This window comes from Globicephala melas, chromosome 9 (assembly GCF_963455315.2).
Source record: "Globicephala melas chromosome 9, mGloMel1.2, whole genome shotgun sequence".
Taxonomy (NCBI): Eukaryota; Metazoa; Chordata; class Mammalia; order Artiodactyla; family Delphinidae; genus Globicephala; species Globicephala melas.
The window spans coordinates 79,625,855-79,648,812 of NC_083322.1; the positions used below are offsets into that span (position 1 = coordinate 79,625,855).

Consider the following 22,958-nt stretch of genomic DNA (forward strand, 5'->3'; position numbering starts at 1 on the left):
TTGAAATCTGGTAGTGGAAGTCCTCCAACTTTTTTTTTCAAAATTGTTTTGGCTCTTCTTGATCCTTTTAACTTCCATATTTTTTTAGTACCAACTTACTGGGATTATGATAGAGGTTGCATTGAAATTATAGATCAATTTGGAGAGAATTGCTCTCTTACCAACATTGAATCTTCTAATTCATGAACATGTAATACCTCTTCATTTACTGAGATATCCTTTCATTTTTTTCAGTAAAGTTTTATAGTTTTCAGTGTACAAAACTAGCATTTCATTTGCTAAATGTCTCCAAAATTATTTTATTCTTCTTGATGCTATTGAGAATGCAGTTGTTTTCTTAATTTCAATTTTGGACTATTCATTGCCATTTTATAGAAATACATTTGATTTTTGTATATTGACCTTTTGGCTTATAATCTTGCTAGTGTTTTTAGTTCTAATAGTTTTTTGTGGAGTTCTTAGGATTTTCTACATGCAAGATTATGTTATCTGCAAGTAAAGACAGTTTTACTTGTTCCATTCCAATAGGGATAAGTTTCATTTTTGTCCTTATTGCAATTGCTAAAAGTGTGGTACAATACTGAACAGAGTAGTGAGAGCAGACATCCCTGCTTTGTTCCTAAAGAACATTACTGACTCGTTGTGACAACAATGCAGGAACTGTACCACCTGCCATAGAATTCCTTCGTCTCTTCCCATTTAATACTCACTGGAAGGAGTTTTATTGGCCTAAAATTTTAAAAATCTGAGCAGAAGTATTTAAGAACAGCTTTAAAAGCAAACAATAGCTAGTCAGACTTTCCGCTTCCTTTTGTGAATCAATGGAGATCTCAAATCCTGGCAATATGAATAGGCATTGAGTGAATTATGTTTTCATTTTTGGAAGAGGATAGGGAGTTTACATACATGCATACATACGTATATACACAGCAAATAAACCCTCATACTCACTATGGTTTATATTTCAATAATTTTTTTAATGGAAATGATTACATTTGTGATAATTGCCTTATTTACATAGTTTGGTCAGTCCATTATGTTGTCCCAATATGCAACCAAAGAAATTATGTATGCAGGATCCTAAGAAAGCAAATGAAAATCTTAAATATGTTAAAAAGATATGAAAATAATTATACTGTTTACTTTGCACTTGCATATTTTCTGTTCACTTTTGAAATTGAAAGTATAACCATTTCCACCAAATACTGATATCATTCTCCTCCTTTTTTTCTTACTTATGAGTGTTTACAGAGAAAATCCACAAACTTAGAGGTGACTTAGATAGATATGTGTATTCAGACTTTAGATGGAACCTTCTAGGTGGTAAGAATAGTTCTATATATCTTACCCAGTATTTCTCAAAGATATGATCAGCAAATTAGTTTAAAAAAATACCCCCATGTTCCATAGAATATGTTCCATAGTCAATAAAAATACTGAAACAAAAATTTAGCTACCTTTTTTTTTTTTTTGCGGTACGCAGGCGTCTCACTGCTGTGGCCTCTCCCGTTGCGGAGCACAGGCTCCGGATGCGCAGGCTCAGCGGCCATGGCTCACGGGTCCAGCCGCTCCGCGGCATGTGGGTTCTTCCCGGACCGAGGCACGAACCCGTGTCCCCTGCATCGGCAGGCGGACTCTCAACCACTGAGCCACCAGGGAAGCCATAGCTACCTTTTTTAACTGTTACATTTACTTGAAAATTTTTCAAATAATATAGGATTACAGAAAGTAGAGTTATGATAAACAAAGACCTATCTTTCACTTGCCCACTGTAAAAAAATAAATAGTTCATATTGAATATAGATTCAACCTTAACCTAGCTATGAGGCAGATACGGGAAGAGCCTGTGGCGACCACTCTGCTTCGAAAAATTTGCAAGACACTTGAAGAAGTGGAGCTAATACATAGGAAGCAATGAATACATGAGACTATCTAATGAAAATTAAAATATGGCACAAACCACGGGTACATGTTTGTACACGTACAATTTTTGCACTGCATATCTTCATTTGCTCAAAGAATTTTATCAATGGGATGTAGAGAACACATCTTTCCCCTTTTTCTCATGAAGATTTTCATTTCTTTTTCCTCTTTTAGAGATCTATAAGGGAAACCTCCCATCTGGCTTTCAGCTACCAGTAGCTAAATGGCTAAATGCATGTATCATTTTCAACTGTGTTCTTTGTATGTATACGTAAAATGAGCGTGTGTGGGGGTGTGTGTGTGTGTGTTGTGTATGTGTAGATAGCTGGATGGACGGATGGATGGATAGACAGATAGATAGAGCTATCGATCCTCAGTAAATTATGGTAGTAGTGAAAAATATAAAGATGAAAATAAAAGCCATCGTAATTTGACAACTTATATTCTCTTTCCTTTTTATCTTGTTTATACCCATGTACACACACCGTAAAAGTTAGGAGTATATTGTAAAGTAGCTTACATACGTATTTTTAATATAGTGTAAATTGCCTAACAAAGACATTTTCCTGTTACATCAAAAGTTCTTCGTAAACAAATTTAATTACTTGTTTTTATCATGTTTGTAGATATTTAATCATCTACATCAACCATTCCTCAATTGTTGGACATTTGTGCTGCCTTCCCCTTTTCAGTATTATAAACGATACCACAATACTGCAGTGAAAAAATGCTGCCATGATATTCATTATTTCCTTAAAATATATAGGCCACATGGGGGTTCTACTTAGGAAAAGCGTAAACAACCAGCTGTGGAAGGCCAACATTTTAGTATCAAAAGGTTGGACTTCCCCTGGTTCTTGAAGGAAGATATGATTGACTTGGTTGAATAATTTCCTCGACTTGGAGGAAACTCAAACCCAGCTGCTCAGGGATAAGCAGAAATTGTACTTGATCCCCTTGATAAAGGGGGCTGTTTGGCTAGGGGTCCTTATATCCACCAGAGTAGGGAGGGGATCTTATGGTTAGATCATTTAAGACCCTGCTAATTTGAGCAGTTCATGAGGCAGCACATAATACTGAGTCTTAATTTTAGGCCTTAGACCGTAATTAGTGCTGTTTTTTTCTTTTCAATGACTTTATCATTGCAGGAAGACAGATTATTTTTGTTTGGGTTTTTCTTTATTTTTTTTTCCATTTTGTTTTGATAGAACACAGAGTACATAAAAGGAACCAAAGTTAGGGCCAGATCATGGTGGACCAGACAAGTAAAGAATCTGAATTTAATTTGATAGGTGGTATGGGTATCATTGAAATCATTGAAGCATGATTTTGTCTTGTTTGCTTCAAAGCTGAATTCTGAAAGAAACTTAACCATAATCAAATAAGTTGCACCAGGTGATCAAATAAAAATGTTTGATCACTTTTATTTGAGACTGCACTGCTGTCCTCACATGTGGTATATAAAATAAAAGGGAACTGAGGCAAAAATGTGGTGAACTCTGCTCCATGCAGTTGATATAAATTATAGCTGACATACACTTAACATGCCTCCGATGTTATTTACATGAACACTTCATGAGAAAACTTTTTTTTAAGGCCAAGCCTTAGAAAGTTAAAACAATTTTGTCATATCTTCTGTTTCTTGTGGGACACGAAGAAAAAGTGTCACTGTCCATTTGGGAACATGTGTGTTCCATAGTAACTGCTGCAAGTTCTGGGAAACTGAACAGATTCTGCCAAGGTGCCTTGGCCCCCAAATTTCTCCCTCCCCATTCAGGATGGCTTTTCCTCTTTCATTCTTAGCAGCGGTCCAAATTATGTATGACATAATTTCTTGCAAGCCTCTCAAATTATTTTTAGGAATAAACAAAGTATACAGCTATAGAAATAAAATACTATTTGGACTGAATCTCTTCTAAAATCCCAGTTTCTTCCTGGTACATCTTAGTGAAAGCTTGTGTGCATTTCCTTAGTGACAAAGGAAGTATCTAGTGTCAGGACTAGTTCCTCATTCACATCGTCACTTCTCCTGACATCTGTCAAGATAAATATTGCTTGTGGAAGTGTGTTCCTGCTAAGGAAGTGACATTATAGGCTATGCTTCTAACTGGAGATAGAGGAACATATTTTTCTGTTTTTCTTAATAAAGCAAAATTAAAGGAAGTAATAATTGATTCTGTGAGGATACGGTGAAGACATTCAAGATACTTAACCTACAGGTTACGGAGGATAAATTGGTGATGCTAATGTTAAATATAAGGGTATAAATGTAAAATGTATATGAATGGGCCATGGAAAGTAGGTAATAAGAAATGAGATTAAGTTAAAGGAGAAAGGATTTATACTGATCTTCTAGAATATTTTCTTGACAATTAGAGCGATGAGCAAAGTTATATAGAAAGAACAAGGACGTGGGACTCAAGAAGATAATGGGCTCTAATATTAGCTTTTTTACTTGCTAGCCAACCTAGACAAGTTTCTAACCTTCCTTAGTCTCAGCTGCTTTGTCCTGAAATGGTATGGATAGTAACTAACATGAAAAGTTATAGAGATGATTAAAAAACACAGAAAATAGTATAAGACAAATAGGAGAAACTCTAGAAATGTTACTTTCTTTTTCCTTCTATCCCCGAAGATGATAGTGAAGAGATTAGGAACAAATAATATATTAAATATAAAATAATATTGGCACAAGGTAGAGACACCAAATAGAATTCATTGGTTTCAAGTCATATATTTTGAGACATCTGACAACTAAAAGTTCAATAAATCTGATGTAGTAGAAAACTAGATGAAAATAAATAAAAGCAGCTCTTTTTTTGTTTAAAGCACAATTTCAGTGGAATGTTTATTCTTAGCCTGGTCACCTAACAACATATAACGTTTCTTCTCCATTACAGATAGTAGTAACAGTTTTTTTAAATAGGGTAACGAATATAACCAAATTAATTTTATTAAATAACTCTTTAGTGAAAAATATTCCCTGACATATACTGGACAGTAGAAGCTGTTGAACTTCATTGAATACCTCCTTCACCAAAAGCAAATTGATTTCAACGAGAGCAGGTTTAGCCTGTAGCACAAAAATAATACGGACACCTAGATTTTATTTACAGTATCCCTAAAGTGACTCAGCAAATTCAGAACTTTTCTCTCCAAATCAGTTTCTCAACTACTCCCCCAAATAGTGGTAATTGTAATATTATTATGGTACCAGGCCTGTATATACTTTCTTCTATATAGATTTGTATACTAAGATATGTAAGTATTAACTACTTATTCATTTAACAGATATGTATATGCCATTCATCTTTTTAACACAAATGGTAAAATACAAAAATGATAAAATCTGTAATACTTAAAAAGTAACACTTTCATCTTTGTAATGTCTGATAAAGATATAAACAAGTCATAGACATTTATGCATCAATAGAAAAATGGAAATTATATTGATAAAATGAGCACAATCTGTCCCAACTGATCAGTTACAGCTTCAGATTAAATGGTACAGTATAATCTGCAAACTGCCTAAGCCAGAAATGTTTCCTCTCCTCATTACTGACTGAGAGATACTGACTCCCCAACATTTTTTATATCTTGGTAGTTTCTCCTTTTAATGGCCTGATTGTGATGTCTCTCATCACTCTCCCCTCTGCAACTGAATGAGAAAGGGAAGGACTGGTTATGCTGCTCCCAAAACCACCCTTTCTGATTCCAAACCAGGTTCCCTGGCCCTAACCCAACAGGAGACTCATCACTAAGCCACTTATTTATTTGGACTAAGAGTTTGGGCTCCGCTTTAGCATTGCCATATATTAGGTGTTGTCTTGAGCACTTAACCTCACAAAACTTAATTTTATTTGTGTAAAATAGAGGGTTTCTTGTTTGTTCTTTTACTTTTAAGATTCATTGAGGTAATATACTTTTACAGACATTTTCTAAGAGCAGAATACAATGCGAATTTATTATTTTTAACATCACTGTCACTGATGCATCAGCCCCACTTGGGGAAAATTAGGCATTTCAATTTTCATCCATTCATTATTCATTCAGTTATATATTTAGTGCAGCCTAGATGCCATGTACTTGCTACATCTATTACACCATAACCCCAGCATTGCAGAACTGATACACAAATCTCTTCCTCTTCATTTATGAAGGGCAAAATGTTATCTATTCATGGCCTATTTTCCCTTTATCTCCTTATTTTTTTTCTTACAGTGCCCTCTAAGTCCATCCTCTGTAGCTGCTCAATCACTGTGGTAGCTACTATAAACATAAAATGTTCCACAGGTTTTGCTACCAAGATAAGGTCCCTATATATCTTGTGCAGAGAATACAACTTTCATCTTCGTATTAATTTTCTATTGATGCATAACAAGTTACCACAAGTTTAATGGCTTAAAACAACACACATTTAGTATCTCACAGTTTTCATGGTTCAAGAAATTAAGCATGGACTGGGTGCCCTGGTAAGGATCCCACAAAGCTGCAATCTGTGTGTTGGCCAGGCTGTATTTTGTTCTAGAGCTTGGGGATCTTCTTCCAGGGTCACGAGATTGTTGGCAGAATTCAGTTCCTCCAAGTTGTGGCACTAAATTCCCCATTTTCTGGCAGGCTGTCAGCTGCGGACCACTCTCAGCATCTGCGGGGCCCACTCAGTCCCCCTCACATATCCCAGTTTTCTTTTTTCAAGGCCAGCAGAAGATTCATTCTAGTCTGCTGAGATGGAGTCTTACATAGTATAATCATGGTGGTGACTATCACATCACCTTTGTCAGGTCCTATTGGTTAAAAACAAGTCACAGGTACATGGACTCAAAGGGTGTGGTTTATACAGAAATAATTCACTGCGAGTCAATAGTGTATGTCTGCACAATCTCTATTATGTTCAGAAGTACAAAAGGAACAGTTAATACTCTATTTTGAATTAGGATATTATTTTTCTTCCTACTATCTTTTGTTTAAGTAAAACTATCATTTGGGAAAGCACATCATAGCTTTACCCTAAAATAAGTGTAAACTATTTTCTTTCCGGTGACATCATAGGGTTACATAAGCATCTCCCAGTACAACGTTTTTCTTTAACACATGTAGTAGATGACCCTACCCCAAGTCCTGGCCTGCCATCAATGAGATCAGTATCTAAACAAGTCAGTATTAAAGCCATATCTATAAATTGACCCTATTTTCTCACTTCATAGCATCCACTTTCATATCAAAGAATCAGTTCATTTTGGACCCTAAGTACTGCTAAATGGAATAATTTTTTATTTAGATATAGTTGACATATAATATTATATTACTTTCAGGTATACCTCATAATGATTCAGTATTTGTATATATTGGGAAATAATCATCACGCTAATTCTATTAACATCCATCACCAAACACAGTTACAAATTTTTTTTTCTTGTGATAAAAGCTTTTAAGATCTACTCTCTCAGCAACTTTCAAACATGTAATATTGTGTTATTAATATAGTCACCATGCTGTACATTACATCCCCATGACTTAATTTATTTTATAGCTAGATATTTGTACTTTTAACCCCCTTCACTTATTTTGCATGCCCTCCCACCCCCTGCCTCTGGCAACTGCCATCTGTTCTCTGTATCCCTGAGTTTGATTGTTTTGTTTTTTTGGTTTTCTGTTTGTTTTAAGATTCCACATATAAGTAATGCCATGTAGTATTTGTCTTTCTCTGTCTGACTTACTTAGTACAGTGCCCTCTAAGTCCATCCATGTTGTTGCAAATGGCAAGATTTCCTTCTTTCTTATGGCTGAATAATATTCCATTGTGTATATATACCACATAGTCTTTATCCATTCATCTATAAATAGACAAGATATAGTTTGCTTCCATATCTTGGCTGTTGTAAATAATGCTGAAGTGAACACGGGGGTGCATGTGTCTATTCAAGTTAGTGTTTTCATTTTCTTCAGATAAATACCCAGAAATGGAGTTGCTGTATCATATTTAATTTTTAATTTTATGAGGAACCGCCATACTGTTTTCCATGATGGCTGCACCAATTTACATTTCCACCAACCGTGCACAAGGGTTCCCTTTTCTCCACACCCTCACCAGCACTTGTTATTTCTTGTCTTTGATGATAGCCAGTGTAACAGGTGTGAGGTGAAATCTCATTGTGATTTACATTTCCCTTATGATTAGTGATTTTGAGCACCTTTTCATGTACCTGTTGACCATCTGTATGTCCTCTTTGGAAAAATGTCTGTTCAGATCTTCTGCCCATTTTTCAATCAGATTGTTTTTATTTTTGTTATTGAGTTGTATGCATTCTTTATATATTTTGCATATTAACCCCTTACCAACTGTATGATTTGCAAATATTTTCTCCCATTCAGTAGGTTGCTTTTTCATTTCATTGATGGTTTCCTTTGCTGTACAGATGCCTTTTAGTCTGATGTAGTCCCATTTATTTATTTTTGATTTTGGTTGCCTTTTGCTTTTGGTGTCAGTCCAAAAAATCATTGCCAAGGTCAGTATCAAGAAGCTTACCACATGTGTTTTCTTCCAAGAATTTTATGGTTTCATTCAACTCTCTGATCCATTTTAAGTTAATTTTTATGTATGGTGTAAGATAATGGTCCAATTTCATTCTTCTGTGTGTAGCTGTCCAGCTTCCCCAACACCGTTCACTGAAGAGCCTGTCCTTTCCCCATTGTGTATTCTTGGCTCCTTTGTTGTAATTCACCATGTTTGTCTGGGTTTATTTCTGGGCTCTCTCTTCTGTTCCATTAGTCTATGTCTGTTCTTATGCCAATGCCATACTGTTTCAATTACTATAGCTTTGTAATATTGCTTGAAAATTAGCATGATGCTTCCAGGGAATAAATTTATTTTAATTGCCTTTTATAGGAGTAGCGTGCAAACCCCTCAGATTTTGTCTTTATGCTTGTAGCTTTGCAATTGACTTATATAAGCTAAAATAAAGAAAAAAATCCTTATCTTATTGTGTGAATGAAATGTGCATTTATGATGTGGAAGTCCTGAGAACTACTCTTCATGAGAATTATTTCTGAAGCATTTCAGGAAGAGGAAATCCTATGCCCTTTTAGTAAAAATACTTTATCAGTACATACATCATCTGCCATTTGAAAGATGTTGCTCAACAAATCCAAAATACCAGTGTCTTTTGATGTATATCCATGACTTATCTTCCTTATTTCCCATGGCAGTGGCCATTTCAGTCTTACGACAGGCCAATTTGGACCCATCTCATCCAGTATGATGTAAGTGCGAATATCATCTTATACATGCTATGAATCCCATGCAACATTTTTGCCTTAATATTATTCAAACTACAATAGAAAAGACAAGTGGTGAACTTTTGTTCGTGGAAATGTGAAATACAATGTTCACTTCAAATTCTTCATGTATGTTTACATATTTAAGACTAGGAAAAAGGATGTTATACAGCAGTTGGCTGGATTAGAAAAAGTTAATGGGAATAGATGAGTTTGTAATTTGCATGCCCAGACTTAGAGTTGGATTGTATTTGGCATGAATGTGGTGTTGCCATTTTGATGTTTCTGGAAACAGTCAAGTAGGGATTGCTAATAAGGCAATTGATATACTTTGTTATATTTGTAGAAATGTTTTTCTTATAGTGAGCGAAAGTAAGTAAAGTTAAAAAACAAATAGTGAAATATTCTTTAGGTCTTCGTATTCAAGTATTAATGAATTAATGTACCATTTGATAAGACATGCAAAGGAAATGATTATGGACTTCTAATATAATTTGGTTTATTTTCCTAAATATTTACTTGGATAATTGATAACATTAGTCGGTGCAAGAGTGTAAAACTAAATTTTCACAGCCTTATGCAGGAATATAATTAACAAGAACTATAAAAATAGATTTAATTGAACTATCCTTTGGAGACTTTTTCATTATCCTTAGTACTTCATTAGCATTAATATGTATAGAGACAATCTTCTTCTTCAGCCCAACTAATGACATGACTAAACTATGCAGTGTATCTTCTTTCTGTAATAACTTTATTATGAATAATAAACTCTATTGATTTAAAGACTACTATTCATAAGATAGTATGTTCACTGATAAAAATTTTGCTTTTCCTTGATGCTTAGATGTAGAACATGATAGTATTGAAATGAAACAAGTATTTTAGTTTTGTCCACACTTAATGCTCTAATTATAACATCATAATATTTTCATGTTATTTTAATAATAGAAATGACATTTTTGTAAGACTTTAAAATATCAGAGCTTTTAATGTAACATGTTAATAAACATGTAAAATTAAAGTAGATTTAAACTGCAAATTTAAATGCAAATGTGAAGATTTTTCCTTAGTATGCTCATGTTTATTTTATGCACAGCTTATTTTTTAATTTTTTTATTTCAGCTTTGTCAAGGTATAATGGACTTATAAAATTATAAGATATTCAAAGTGTACATCGTGGTGATTTGATTTATGAATACATTGTGTATGAGACTAAGTTCTACTTTCTTGGCAGATTTAAGATTCCATGCTTTCACTGCAGGGGGCGTGGGTTCAATCCCTGGTCAGAAAACTAAGATCCCACGTGCTGCGCGGTGCGGCCAATAAATAAATAAATAAGAAATAAAATACAGTGTTAGCAACTATAGTCACCAGTCAGACCTTTTCCAACTTATAGCTAAAACTGTATACCCTTTTACCAATTTCTCCCTATTTCCCCCATCTCCAACCTCTGGCAACCACTCTCTATGAGTTTGACTTTTTTTCCCCACATATAAGTGATACCATGCAGTATTTGTCCTTCTCTGTCTGGCTTATATCCCTGAGCATAATGCCCTCAAGGTCCATGCATGTTGTCCCAAAGGGCAGGATTTCCTTCTTTTGCATGGCTGAACGGTATTCTATTGTATATATGTACCACATCTTTTTCCAATCATCTATCAATGGATACTTATATTGTTTCCATTTCTTGGCTACTGTGAGTATTGCTGTAGTGAACGTGGGAGTACAGATATCTCTTCAATATCCTGTTTTCATTTCCTTCAGATATATACCTAGAAGTGGGATACATGGATCATTTGGTAGTTCTTTTTTTAATTTTTTGAGAAACTACCTTACTGTTTTTCATAGTGGCTGTACCAATTTACATTCCCACTAACAATGCACAAAACTGTTTTTCATAGTGGCTGTACCAATTTACATTCCCACCAACAATGCACAAGGGTTCACTTTTCTCCACATCCTCGCCAATGCTTGTTGTTTTTTCTTGGTAAAAGCCATTCTAACAGGTGTGTAGTCACATCTCACTGTGGCTTTGATTTGTATTTCCCTGATAGTGATTTTGAACACCTTTACGTGTACCTGTTGGCCATTTGTATGTCTTCTTTGGAAAAATGTCTATACCTTTCCTCTGCCCATTTTTTCAATCAGACTGTTTATTTTTTTTGTTATTGAATTGTATGAATTCTCTATATAGTAATATACATTTTCATATCAACACCTTATCAGAAATATATTTGCAAATATTTTCTCCTCTTCCAAAGGTTGCCTTTTCATTTTGATGGTATCCTTTAAGTCCCTTAATCTACCTTCATTCTTTTTCATGCTTTTTTCTTTTTACTCCTCTACTTGGATGGATTCCACTGCCCTGTCAGATTCACTGATCCTTTCTTTCAGTTCTCTAGTCTGCTGTTGAACTGGCCTACGAACTTTGCAGTTCAGTTACTGTATTCTTCAGCTCTGTAATTTCTGTTTGGTATGTCCTTATATTTTCTGTTTGTTGAAATTTACGCTTTGTTCAGGCATTGTTCTCCTACCTTGGTGAGCATCTTTATGACCATTATTTTAAACTTTTTATAAGTAAATAACCTATCTCTATTTCATTAAGATCTGTTTCTAGACTTTTATCTTGTTCTTTTATTTGGAACATATTCCTCTGTTTCTTCATTTTCCTTGACTCTCTGTTGGTTTCTGCACACTGGATAAAACAGCCACCTCTCCCAATCTTGATGGAGTGGTCTCATGTAGGAGATAAACATTATCATTCCACCTAGCCCAAACTCTTGATTGTCTATCAAACCTATGTGATTGTACAAGCTGCCTTCTTTGTTCTCAACAACTCCCAGTAGTTGAGGGTATGCCAGGACCTGTTTTGATGTGGGTATTTTCTCATTCACCCCACGTGTAGGAGTTGCTCAGCTAGTTTCTGGATTGTTTCCAGTGGGAATTGCTCCATGTATAGCTGTATATTTCAATGTATCCATGAGACAAGGTGAGTTCAGGAGCCTCCTATGCTGCCATCCTGGACCAGAACTTTAGAACTGACTACATAATAGTATACTGATCCCATAATTATAAAATACATACACTTGAAAACACCAATGCATTTATTTATTTATTTATTTATTTTAAACATCTTTATTGGAGTATAATTGCTTTACAATGGTGTGTTAGTTTCTGCTTTATAACAAAGTGAATCAGTTATACATATATATATGTTCCCATATCTCTTCCCTCTTGCGTCTCCCTCCCTCCCACCCTCCCTATCCCACCCCTCTAGGTGGTCACAAACCACCGAGCTGATCTCCCTGTGCTATGCGGCTGCTTCCCATTAGCTATCTATTTTACGTTTGTTAAACGTAAAAGCACTCTCTCACTTTGTGACAGCTTATCCTTCCCCCTCCCCATCTCCTCAAGTCCATTCTCTAGTAGGTCTATGTCTTTATTCCCGTCTTGCCCCTAGTAGGTAAGTCAGAAAGAGAAAAACAAATACCGTATGCTAACACATATATATGGATTCTAAGAAAAAAAAAAGGTCAATGCATTTAAATCCTAAGGTTCATCCTAAGGTTATCAAGATACAGTAATACATTTTCTTAGTGATTTTGTTACTTTTATGATAGAACTTCTCTTTTTTATAAATATTTCCTATATATTTTAATGGATTTCAGAAATTCAGATTTCCCTACGAGACTTCCTTAACCACATTTATGCTTATATGGTGTGAAGTTACTCTAACTTTTTGTGATCTCTTTTCCTAAAGCTCCTATGTTCATTATAGTAACTGTTGGCCTCTCTACTCTGCCATACTGTGAACTCAAGAGCAAGACCAGTGCATTTTCATGGCATCTAACTGAGGAAGCATTTTAGCAATGTTTCTAGATGGACTAGAAGCAGAGAAGAAAATAAGTTTATGTTGATAAAAATTTGTAAAAGTTGAAAACAATGATAATATAAATACCAGTTATCAAGGACCATTTAGATTTAAGCATTTCAGTTAAAAATTAATGTTGCTTCTTGAGTTTATCAACTCTTTTATTGGCATTCTGCTTTTTAGATTTGAGCTGAGGTGTTTTATCTTTATAGAAGTGTCTTTATTTGTTTTATCTGCATTCAATACATAAAATATCAAAGTTTCCATGGTGGTGCAGTGGTTGAGAGTCCTCCTGCCAATGCAGGGGACGCGGGTTCGTGCCCCGGTCCAGGAGGATCCCACGTGCCGCGGAGGCTAGGCCTGTGAGCCATGGCCGCTGAGCCTGTGCGTCTGGAGCCTGTGCTCCACAATGGGAGAGGCCACAACAGTGTGAGGCCCACGTACCTCAAAAAAAAAAAAAAAAAAAAGTACAACTATATAAGCGTTAAATCAAAACATCCAGATTTAAATTCTTAGAAATTGTGTAAATTAAATTTGTACTTGTGACATCCAAAGTAGGATACAAGCAACTATTGTAAAATAAACAAAAAATGTTACCTTTCCTGGGTTGTTATTTTCTACCTTGCTTTTTCTTTCACAGATTTTTAATCTTTCTATGGTACTTTATACGTGAAAAACAGTGGGAGCCACCATAGCAACATCAACAAGAGGAAAAGTAATTGTTGAAAATTTACTATATGCCTGAGTAGTTTCTATATACAGTTGACCCTTGAAAACAACAAGAGTTTGAACTGCATAGGTCCACTTATATGCAGATTTTTTCAATAGTAAATACTGCAGTACTACCCAATCCATGGTTGGTTGAATCCAGGGTTATGGAACCGAGTATACAGACGAACCTTGTCTACGGAAGACTGCTATAAGTTATATGAGGATTTTCGTCTGCACAGAGGGTCAGCACCCCTAATCCCCATGTTGTTCAATGGTCAACTGTATATCAAATATCATTTCTCATAGTATTTTCATGGCTATATATTACTCCCATTTTACCAAAGACACTGAAGCTTATAAAGTATATTTAGAAAGTTTTGAATTCACTAGCATGAAACTGTATCTTACAAAATTAAATTATTGTGTCATGCTACTTTATGAAGATAGGTATGATTGTAATTTCCTATCACACATCCTATACTACAGGGTTTTAGAATGTACTCGGTCACTAAAAATCAAATGACATGAAGGACCCAGCTACTTAATCCTCAAGACAATGTCATCTACAGAATGAAACTATAATCAAATTTTTAAAAATAGTCACATGTTAATAGATTTTGAAGTTCTACTTTTTAGCTATACCTTTACAAGGTATAACAATTCTCTTTGTAGAGTCTAAGCATATGGCTGCACCATATATTATATAGTGCTGAAATTATTTTTATGAGCTACATTTATATTCTAATTTTTAAGCTTAAAAAGAAATAAGTGGGACTTCCCTGGTGGCGCAGTGGTTAAGACTCTGCGCTCCCAATGCAGGGGGCCAGGGTTCGAGCCCTGCTCAGAGAACTAGATCCCACGTGAATACCGCAACTAAGAGTTCGCATGCCACAACTAAGGAGCTGGTGAGCTGCAACTAAGGAGCCCACTAGCTGCAACAAAGGAGCTGGCAAGCCACAACTAAGGAGCTCTTGAGCTGCAACTAAGAAGCCCACCTGCTGCAACTAAGGAGCCCATGTGCCACAAGTAAGGAGCTGGCAAGTCACAACTAAGGAGCCCGCCTGCCGCAACTAAGACCTGGCAAAACCAAATAAATAAAATAAGTAAAATTTAAAAATTAAAAAAAGAAAGAAGTAAGACCCATGCCACAAGCACTCTATATACTCCACTGTAGTCTAGCATAAATTATGATAGATTTTGATATAAGGCAAGGTCTTGAAACTATGGCTTTACACTAAGGAAATCTCATGAATCATTTTTTGGGATCTCAGACTGACCATGTCTTAAAATTGATATGGTTATACTGACTACTTAGAAATTCAGGATCTGTGTGGGTTTTATGAAATCTTTAATAAGTGATGAACTACAACTTGTGAGTGATTCAACCATGGAAAGTGAAACCAAACCTTAGATTAAGAATCTAGTTTTATTTTTTTGGATAAATTCCATGGAATAACCCTTTAAATATGACCAGCTATTTTTAAGTCCTCATTTTGTAATTTCTAAAATGTCTTAGTACACTAAAAAAAGAAAAAAACTAGGCTAACCTAATTGAATGAAGAGTGGCTAATAACTTTTCTTCATCTTCTACGCTTTATTAGTATCTATCTGATGTCTTACTGTAGAATCAGTCCTGGTGAATCTTTAAAGGCTAATGTCTAAGAAATCAACTGTCTCTATCCAGGCTTAGTTGAGACTAAAAATCATATAGTAGATGATAGTCTTCATTCATCCAGTTATGTTCAGCTTGTATCATCAATTAATCTCTACAAAGAACAGTAACAGTGAACCAAGAAACTTGTGACAGAAAAGGTCCACAAGTGGGGCCAGAGAGAGCTAGTATCTTACTTAACTCTGACCCTTGACAACCCCTTGTAGAAGAACAGTTAATTTGTTTCGTTTTTGTTTTTGTTTTGAGGCTAAATCATTTTCAGAACACTTGCTCTATTGTAAAAGTAGGTCTGGGGGGTAAGGATGGAGGTGGGGGTACTAGGGAAAGAGAGGGAGAAAAGAGGGGAAAAACAAGGATGGAAAGATGGAAGGGAAGGGGGGGAAGAAAAGGAAAGACGAAATTTATTTGGAAGTATCACATCACCTAGAAATAAGAAACAGTATTTTTCCAAAATATATCCCTACTAGATCAATGAAGAAGGGTTCCATAATTCCGCTACTACTTGTTGAATGTTTGGACTGCGTTGATGCTGACTCCAGGGATGGTTTCTGAAGAGTTAAGTAGGAAGGGAACAGGATTTGGAAGAGAGCTGGCTTTTAATTTTGGAGATTTTGAAAGAGTTGAAAATGGCACTTCAATCACTGAATGGAATGAAGTTTATTTTAAAGAGATAATTGTGTCTTCAGTAAAGGAGAATTCTGCTTTCTTTTAGTGCTTTCATTTTAAAATCTTGACATTTGTAACAAAAATATATCTGGTGCTGTAAACACTAGCTAATTTTTAGATTATTTTTTAAAAAGATAAAATATCAACAGTTTATTTCTGTCTCAGTTAGATTTCTCACAATAATCATTCTCCATCTTTCTTTCATGTGGCTAATTACAGAAAAATCTGTTCTGTGGAATAAGGAACAGTTTACTCAGTTGCTCATCAATCAAGAATGCTTTTATTGTCCCTGTACTAAGTGCCATATTAATGCACAAACAGTATTAGTTTATGAGTTAATGCTGAAATGTGAATAATAATTCATAAGTTATGATCGTGTTTTCACTGTATCAGTTGCAGTCATTTATATGTTTAGATTGTGTCTTCTCAATTTATGATAGCCGTTAGTATCTTTTTGTAAGTTAAATGCTCCTTGATTTCATAAATGAATTATATGCTGTGGAATTTCTTATACTGGGAACATCCTCATATGAAATTTTTACAAAATATCTGATCAAAATGGACAGAGCCTTATTATATTACTGAATATGGCTAAAATAAAAATTATTTGTTAATATCAGATTAATCATTATAGATCCGACCAAGATCTCAGAAAGTTCTCTTTCCTATCAACAATTATTGAAATCAGAATATTGTTCTTTTGATATTGGTATCCAGTTCCAATATTCATATTGTAGTTAACTTCTAGATACCAGAACCCATTTTTTGTGCACCTTATAACTTGTGATAACTGTTGTTTCTTAACTTATTGCTAATAATTTGCTAATTTTTCAATACAGGTAATGGATTAGGAATTAGAATTGTGGGTGGTAAAGAAATCCCTGGACATAGCGGAGAAATTGGAGCTTATATCGCCAACATTCTTCCTGGGGGAAGTGCAGAACAGACAGGGAAACTTGTAGAAGGTAAGAATAAGGATTTCAGAGTAAATTAAAATGACTGTGCTCATATTAAATATATCTTAATTTGATATGAAAGTTTTTGCTTCTTTTACTGTCTAGGTAAAACTCTCCTTTTGGTTAATTATGATATTTTGGTAGAGTAATATAAAGGAAGGTATGTCCACAGCTATATTCATTTTATTTTCAGTTGCATTGTCCTTTTTGGCAGTTGGAGTGCTATGGGAATATCTTGTTTAAGAAACAGTAATTAGTCAAGATTTTTTACTGACTGGGGCAACATTATATTTTTAAAAAACACATTGATTAAAAGGATTAGTGTTTCATAAACACCAGGAAAAATTATATTGAAATCAGAGCCATAAAAACATCACATGATTCAGTACATGGTAAAGTCAGGTCAGCAAACTATGGGTGACCCACAAGCCAAATCCATCTGCTGCCTGTTTCTGTAAACATTGTTTCATTAGAACACAGCCAGGATTATTAATTTACATATTGAACACGGGTGTTTTCCCACTACAATAGCAGAACTGCATTCACAACAGAGACTGTATGGTCTACAAAGCCTAAAATATATATATTCTCTCTGACCCTTTCAAGAAAAAAAATTGCCAACTCCTGTGCTAGGTACTGTTCTATTCACCTCATTACATCATAAAGTATTTTAAAGTAATGAACTTTACAGATGTGTCTTATGGGCCATAAAATGATGTTTCTTTCAGTAAAAGGTTACAGCTTGATTCTCAAGATACACAATGATAATTTTCAGTCATTAATTAGACGATGTGGTCATTTGCATTTTCCAAAACCTAACATAGATATAGTTTACAAGTTTTCAGTTAGATTGCTTACCACGAATATATTTATCATAAAGCAGCCTCAGTCTATCCTTTTATTTTTATCCTAAATTAAATGTTATTTAGAAAGCATTTTTCTGTCGTTTCATTGTTTAATAAAATGTTGCCTGTTATTGTTTGAAACTCAATTATGTTAAGATTATTCCCTGTCATTGTCTTAAATTAAATATATTGGAACCTACTGAAAAAAATCCCTAGATATTTTGATAGACAATTCGAATAAACACAAATGTGAGGCAGTATTTATTCATCCCAGTGTTCTGCTGGAAGCAGCTTGCCCAACTCACTAAGAGATGTTTTGAATATCTCTTCCCAACTTCACACTCAGTACCATCACATTGTTAGTTTGAATTGGCCATGGTGACAGTATTTACAACATGAAAATAGGCAAATGCTATGAATCAGGCCTTTTTTGTCCATTTATTTGCCTGTTGATTTTCAGAATGCCAGTTTACCAGGACATCACCACATATATAACTGAAAGCATATTATTGAAAATATTCTAATGGTATTCATACAACAGGGAAAATTGGAGGTTTAGCCACATAGCTAAATGAAGGAAAAGACTATATGAATCAAGAAATAACCATTATGAGCAAACACTGGGTCTCTGTGAATTTTCTATGACTATAATCCTATCATGCCTAATGCTACTCTGTTGGTATTGCAGTCTAGTTAAGATACAGGAATTGAGGCCTGTTTGTAAGGATGGGAGTGATATGATTGCTTTCTGATAGCATACTTCAGAAAGAAATGAATATGCTCTTTTTATTTTAAGATAAAATTTGCAACAGTAACTTTGCCTGATATAGTTGACAAAGATACTCGAATAATTTAAAGATAAAATTTCATACCCTTCTTTGTCCTTACACCATGAAAATCAGCAAATGCTACAAATCAGGATGATTTTTATGTACAGTTTCAGTGAAGCACTCTGTGATGAAGTGATGCTCTTTGCATTTGGCAACTTATATGACCATTTTTAAGTTCATGCACCTAAATTAATAATAGATATAATACAAACTCATTCAAGAAAGGAAACTGAAATGAACCTAAAATTACATCTGTGATTTTATAAACTCAGAGACTGCCATTAAAGTCATCATCTTTTTTGGAAATAATAGTTTTGCAGTTTGTTTCATTGGGTAAAGTGGGAAATCATTAAAAGCTGTGTGCATGTGACTTAAGATTTTACTTTTATTAATTGTATTATTTATTAATTCTCCCAAAGTTTTGCCAAGTGCTAAGCCAGGCCTCTCTATGACTATAGATCCTCTGATTATTAGAGTCCAGTTGTTACATAACTCACACATATAATTTGTTATTTATGATTTCCAGATTTACTCTACTTTCTCTTAAAACATAAATCTTTACTACAACTCTTGGTAGTATTTCTGTTAGACTCACAATGCTATCTTGACTGTCAATATCTAGATCCTGTTTTTGCCAGTACAACCCAGAATCTACAGTTGTCTACTGGGTTCTTCACCAGTCCAGAATCTCCCAGTCTTTGTGTTGGCTGTCTGGTGGAGAGAGGGTGAAGGGCACAAAACAGATGAGTTTTAAATTAGAAATTAAAATCTAAACTCAAAATAGCAAGTCCTACATGGAAATGTTTGCTGCCTGACACGTCGCTTTCTGATTCATTTGCACTTAAATGGTGAGTGAGCTTTGCTCTCAATCTTGGAAAATTTTACTGAAGCAGCTCAGTGGTTGCATTTCTCCGTTACACGGTAAACACAGGAAGTCAGGGTTTGATGTTTGCTAATTCGTTGAAAGTGGATGTGATTTTCCTTAGTCTGGGCCTCCTCCACAATCAGGAAAACTGCCTTAAAATATTTGCTTTGGGGGCTTCCCTGGTGGCGCAGTGGTTGAGAGTCCGCCTGCCGATGCAGGGGACACGGGTTCATGCCCTGGTCCGGGAAGATCCCACATGCCGCGGAGCGGCTGGGCCCGTGAGCCATGGCCGCTGAGCCTGCGCGTCCGAAGCCTGTGCCCCACAACGGGAGAGGCCACAGCAGTGAGAGGCCCGCGTACCGCAAAACAAAAACAAAAACAAAAACAAAAACATTTGCCTTATAAGATTTCTCATCTATTGGGTTGTGCAACTCCACATCACACATCTTCTGTTCTGCGTTCCCCGACGGAAGTGGGGCAGAGGGAGCGTCTCAGCATTCACGGTTTGATGTATGCAGTTTAACAGTTAATTGGGCACTGACCTATAATTTTCATTACAAGTGTTTGAGTGTACAAAAAAGCTGTAGAGAATAATATGACAAACAACCATGTACTCACCATATTGTTTTAAGTCTTAACATTTTGCTTATTTGTTTCATATTTTTAGGAGAGATAAGTACCTATAAACCAATTAAAGCCTCCTGTAGTTACCTCTCCTCTCCCAAACCTCTCTTACTCGCCCAAAATAAACCACTAGACTTAATTTGAGATTACCCTTCACTTGCTTTTCTTTATAGTTTTATGTATGTATTCATAAATTTTATAAGGATTCATTTTGCTTGTTTATGAAATTTTATATAAATGATAGTTTACTGTACATGTATTTTTGCCACTTTTTTTAGTTCCAGAGTTTATGAGTTTTATCTAAAATGGTTTATCTAAAATAGCTACGTGTACACACATGTCGTTCTAGTTATTTATTTTCACTTCAGGACAGAATTCTATTACTGTATGTCTCTACTACAGTTTAATTTAAACATTCTCTGGTTATTTCGGTTATATATGAGTTTTTTTTACTATTTCCAACAATGCTGTAATTAATTTTTTGAATTAGTCTCCTTTTGCACATGTACAGAAGTTTCTTCTATAATAAAAGTGCAAAAAAATTTAGAAGAAGTTCAATTCCTGGGTTATAGTGACTATCTTATTAAATAATATAGGAGAACGTTGTGTGGTTTCTTCAACAGTAGTTGATTTTTCCAAGTTGCTCTCCAAAGTGTTACGCTATTTTTACATTCATCCGTAGTAAATTAGTGTTCTTATACCTTTATATCCTTGTTCCTCTTTCTCAACATTTTCTTTTTCAAATATAATGTGAAATGATAGGCCATTGTTTTCTTCGTTCACCTTACCTTCAGTCATGTTGAGTATGATAATATGTTACTAATCTTGTTAGCACTTGGGTTTTCCTCATCTGTGATTTGCTTTTTCTTTTGCTTATTCTTTATTTGGATTGTTTATGTCTTTTAAATTGAATTTTAGAGAATCTTTATGTATTCTGGTTATAATCGTTTGTCAAGTATGTAGGCTGTAAATATCTTTTCCAAGTATGTAGGCTGTAAATATCTTTTCCCAGTATGTGGCTTGTTTTTTTAGTGTCTTTTTTTTTTTAAAGTTGAAATTTTAGCATAGTTGGCTTGTTTTGTTTCTATTAAGTTTTATAAATGTTCTATATTATTTAGGAAATTCTCCTTGCCCTGAAGTCTTCAAGTATTAGCCTATATTGCCTTCTAAAAATTGTGAAATCGTACTCTTTATATAATGTCCTTATAGACACAGAATTAAGTTATTTTTAGTCTATCGTGCTCTGACTGGAAATTTTAGTTTTCTCCCCCATCAGTATGGATAATCAGTTGCCTGTGCACCATTTATTGAAGAGTGTATCGTTGCGCCCACTGATCTACAGTGCCCCATCTGTCATATATTGATTTTTTTGTACATGTGTGGGTCTTTTATGAGATGTTCTAGCTTGTCTATTTGTCTATCCCTACATCAGCGTCACACTGTTGTAATTATGATGACTTTAAGTCCTGACATATGGTAGGTAATCTACCATACTGTTGTTATTCAAAATCCTCTTGGGACAATTCTTGACCTTTGGTCTTGCATATACATTCTAGAACCGGCTTGTCAGTTTTCAGGAAAATCTCTGTTGAAAATTGGTAGTGATTATATTGAAGGTATAGGTTAATTTAGAAAAAAAAAATTTTTATTTTGAGTCTTCCATGGGTTCACAATGCTGGACCTTTGTTCTTCTTAGAGATTTAATCATTGTATTTTGAATCAATACAATAAAATACATTAGGACATTTAAAAAAATTAACACATAGCAATTGTTAGACTTATTAACAAGTTGTATCATTTTATATCAACTTACAACAATTTTATATCTGCAGAAAAGGAAGAGTAGAAAATATAAATAAAATAAAAGTTTGTTTAGGAAGTATAATGGGCCAAACCTAATCCTTTATGTGCATATCATTGGTTCTAAGCTTTATTTAATCGCTGGACTTCTGAAATTATTCTCCAAATGATTTTCCCCCTAGTATTGTGTATCATAACATCATAATTGTGAAATATGTTACCTGCATGATACCTTTCATATTTCAACAGTTTTCACAATAGAACAGTGAACCCATAAGAACTAAACACATTTTAGCCATTGAACCAAAAACAGATATTTGTTTATATTGTTAGGTTTTCCAGCTGAAAATCAATTTAGTTGAAGTATTTTGAAGATAAATTGTGTCTTTATTATTGATAATAAAATCATATTTGTTTGGACAATGCTGTTTGGAGCTAAGATAGGAATATAGTGTTAAGCTCTGAATGTAGCTTCAAGAAGCTTCTTAATGAATCAGTAGGAACATAGACTAGGAGAGCAAAAAGTTATAACCAGTGATATACAATGTTTGCTTAAGGATTTAGCCAGAGCTATGTGGAAAATTACCTTCTCCCAGGCCAGTAGGTAGACCTGTAAAGAAATTAGTTTATCTTAGTTTGTCTATATGCTATTCTGTGAGGAAATGTACCTGTGGCATAAATTCTAGTTCATGGATATTTCCAAATTCTCAGTTTCTAGTTGTCTCGGTGTAGGGGATATTGATTCGGCTAGTTAGCACCTCTTAAAGATGAACTGACAGGGTTTCGGGCAAGAAAATGTTGTTGGATTTATATTTGAGAATCAGTGATTGGAGTGGAGGTGAGGTTAGGTGTTTTTGGCATGGTGGTTTTGATTTTAGAAGTTCGCCTCTGGAATTCCCTGTCCTGAAGAACTATGG

General features: G+C 34.8%; 1 protein-coding gene across 1 annotated transcript in view; it reads left to right on the top strand.

Moving 5' to 3' along the window:
- Positions 1-22,958, top strand: part of PCLO (piccolo presynaptic cytomatrix protein) — a 373,707-nt gene that overhangs the window by 245,379 nt on the left and 105,370 nt on the right. Inside the window, exon 10 of the mRNA XM_060304735.1 lies at positions 16,961-17,086. Coding sequence (XP_060160718.1) covers positions 16,961-17,086 — 126 coding nt within the window. The remainder of the gene's footprint in view (positions 1-16,960; positions 17,087-22,958) is intronic.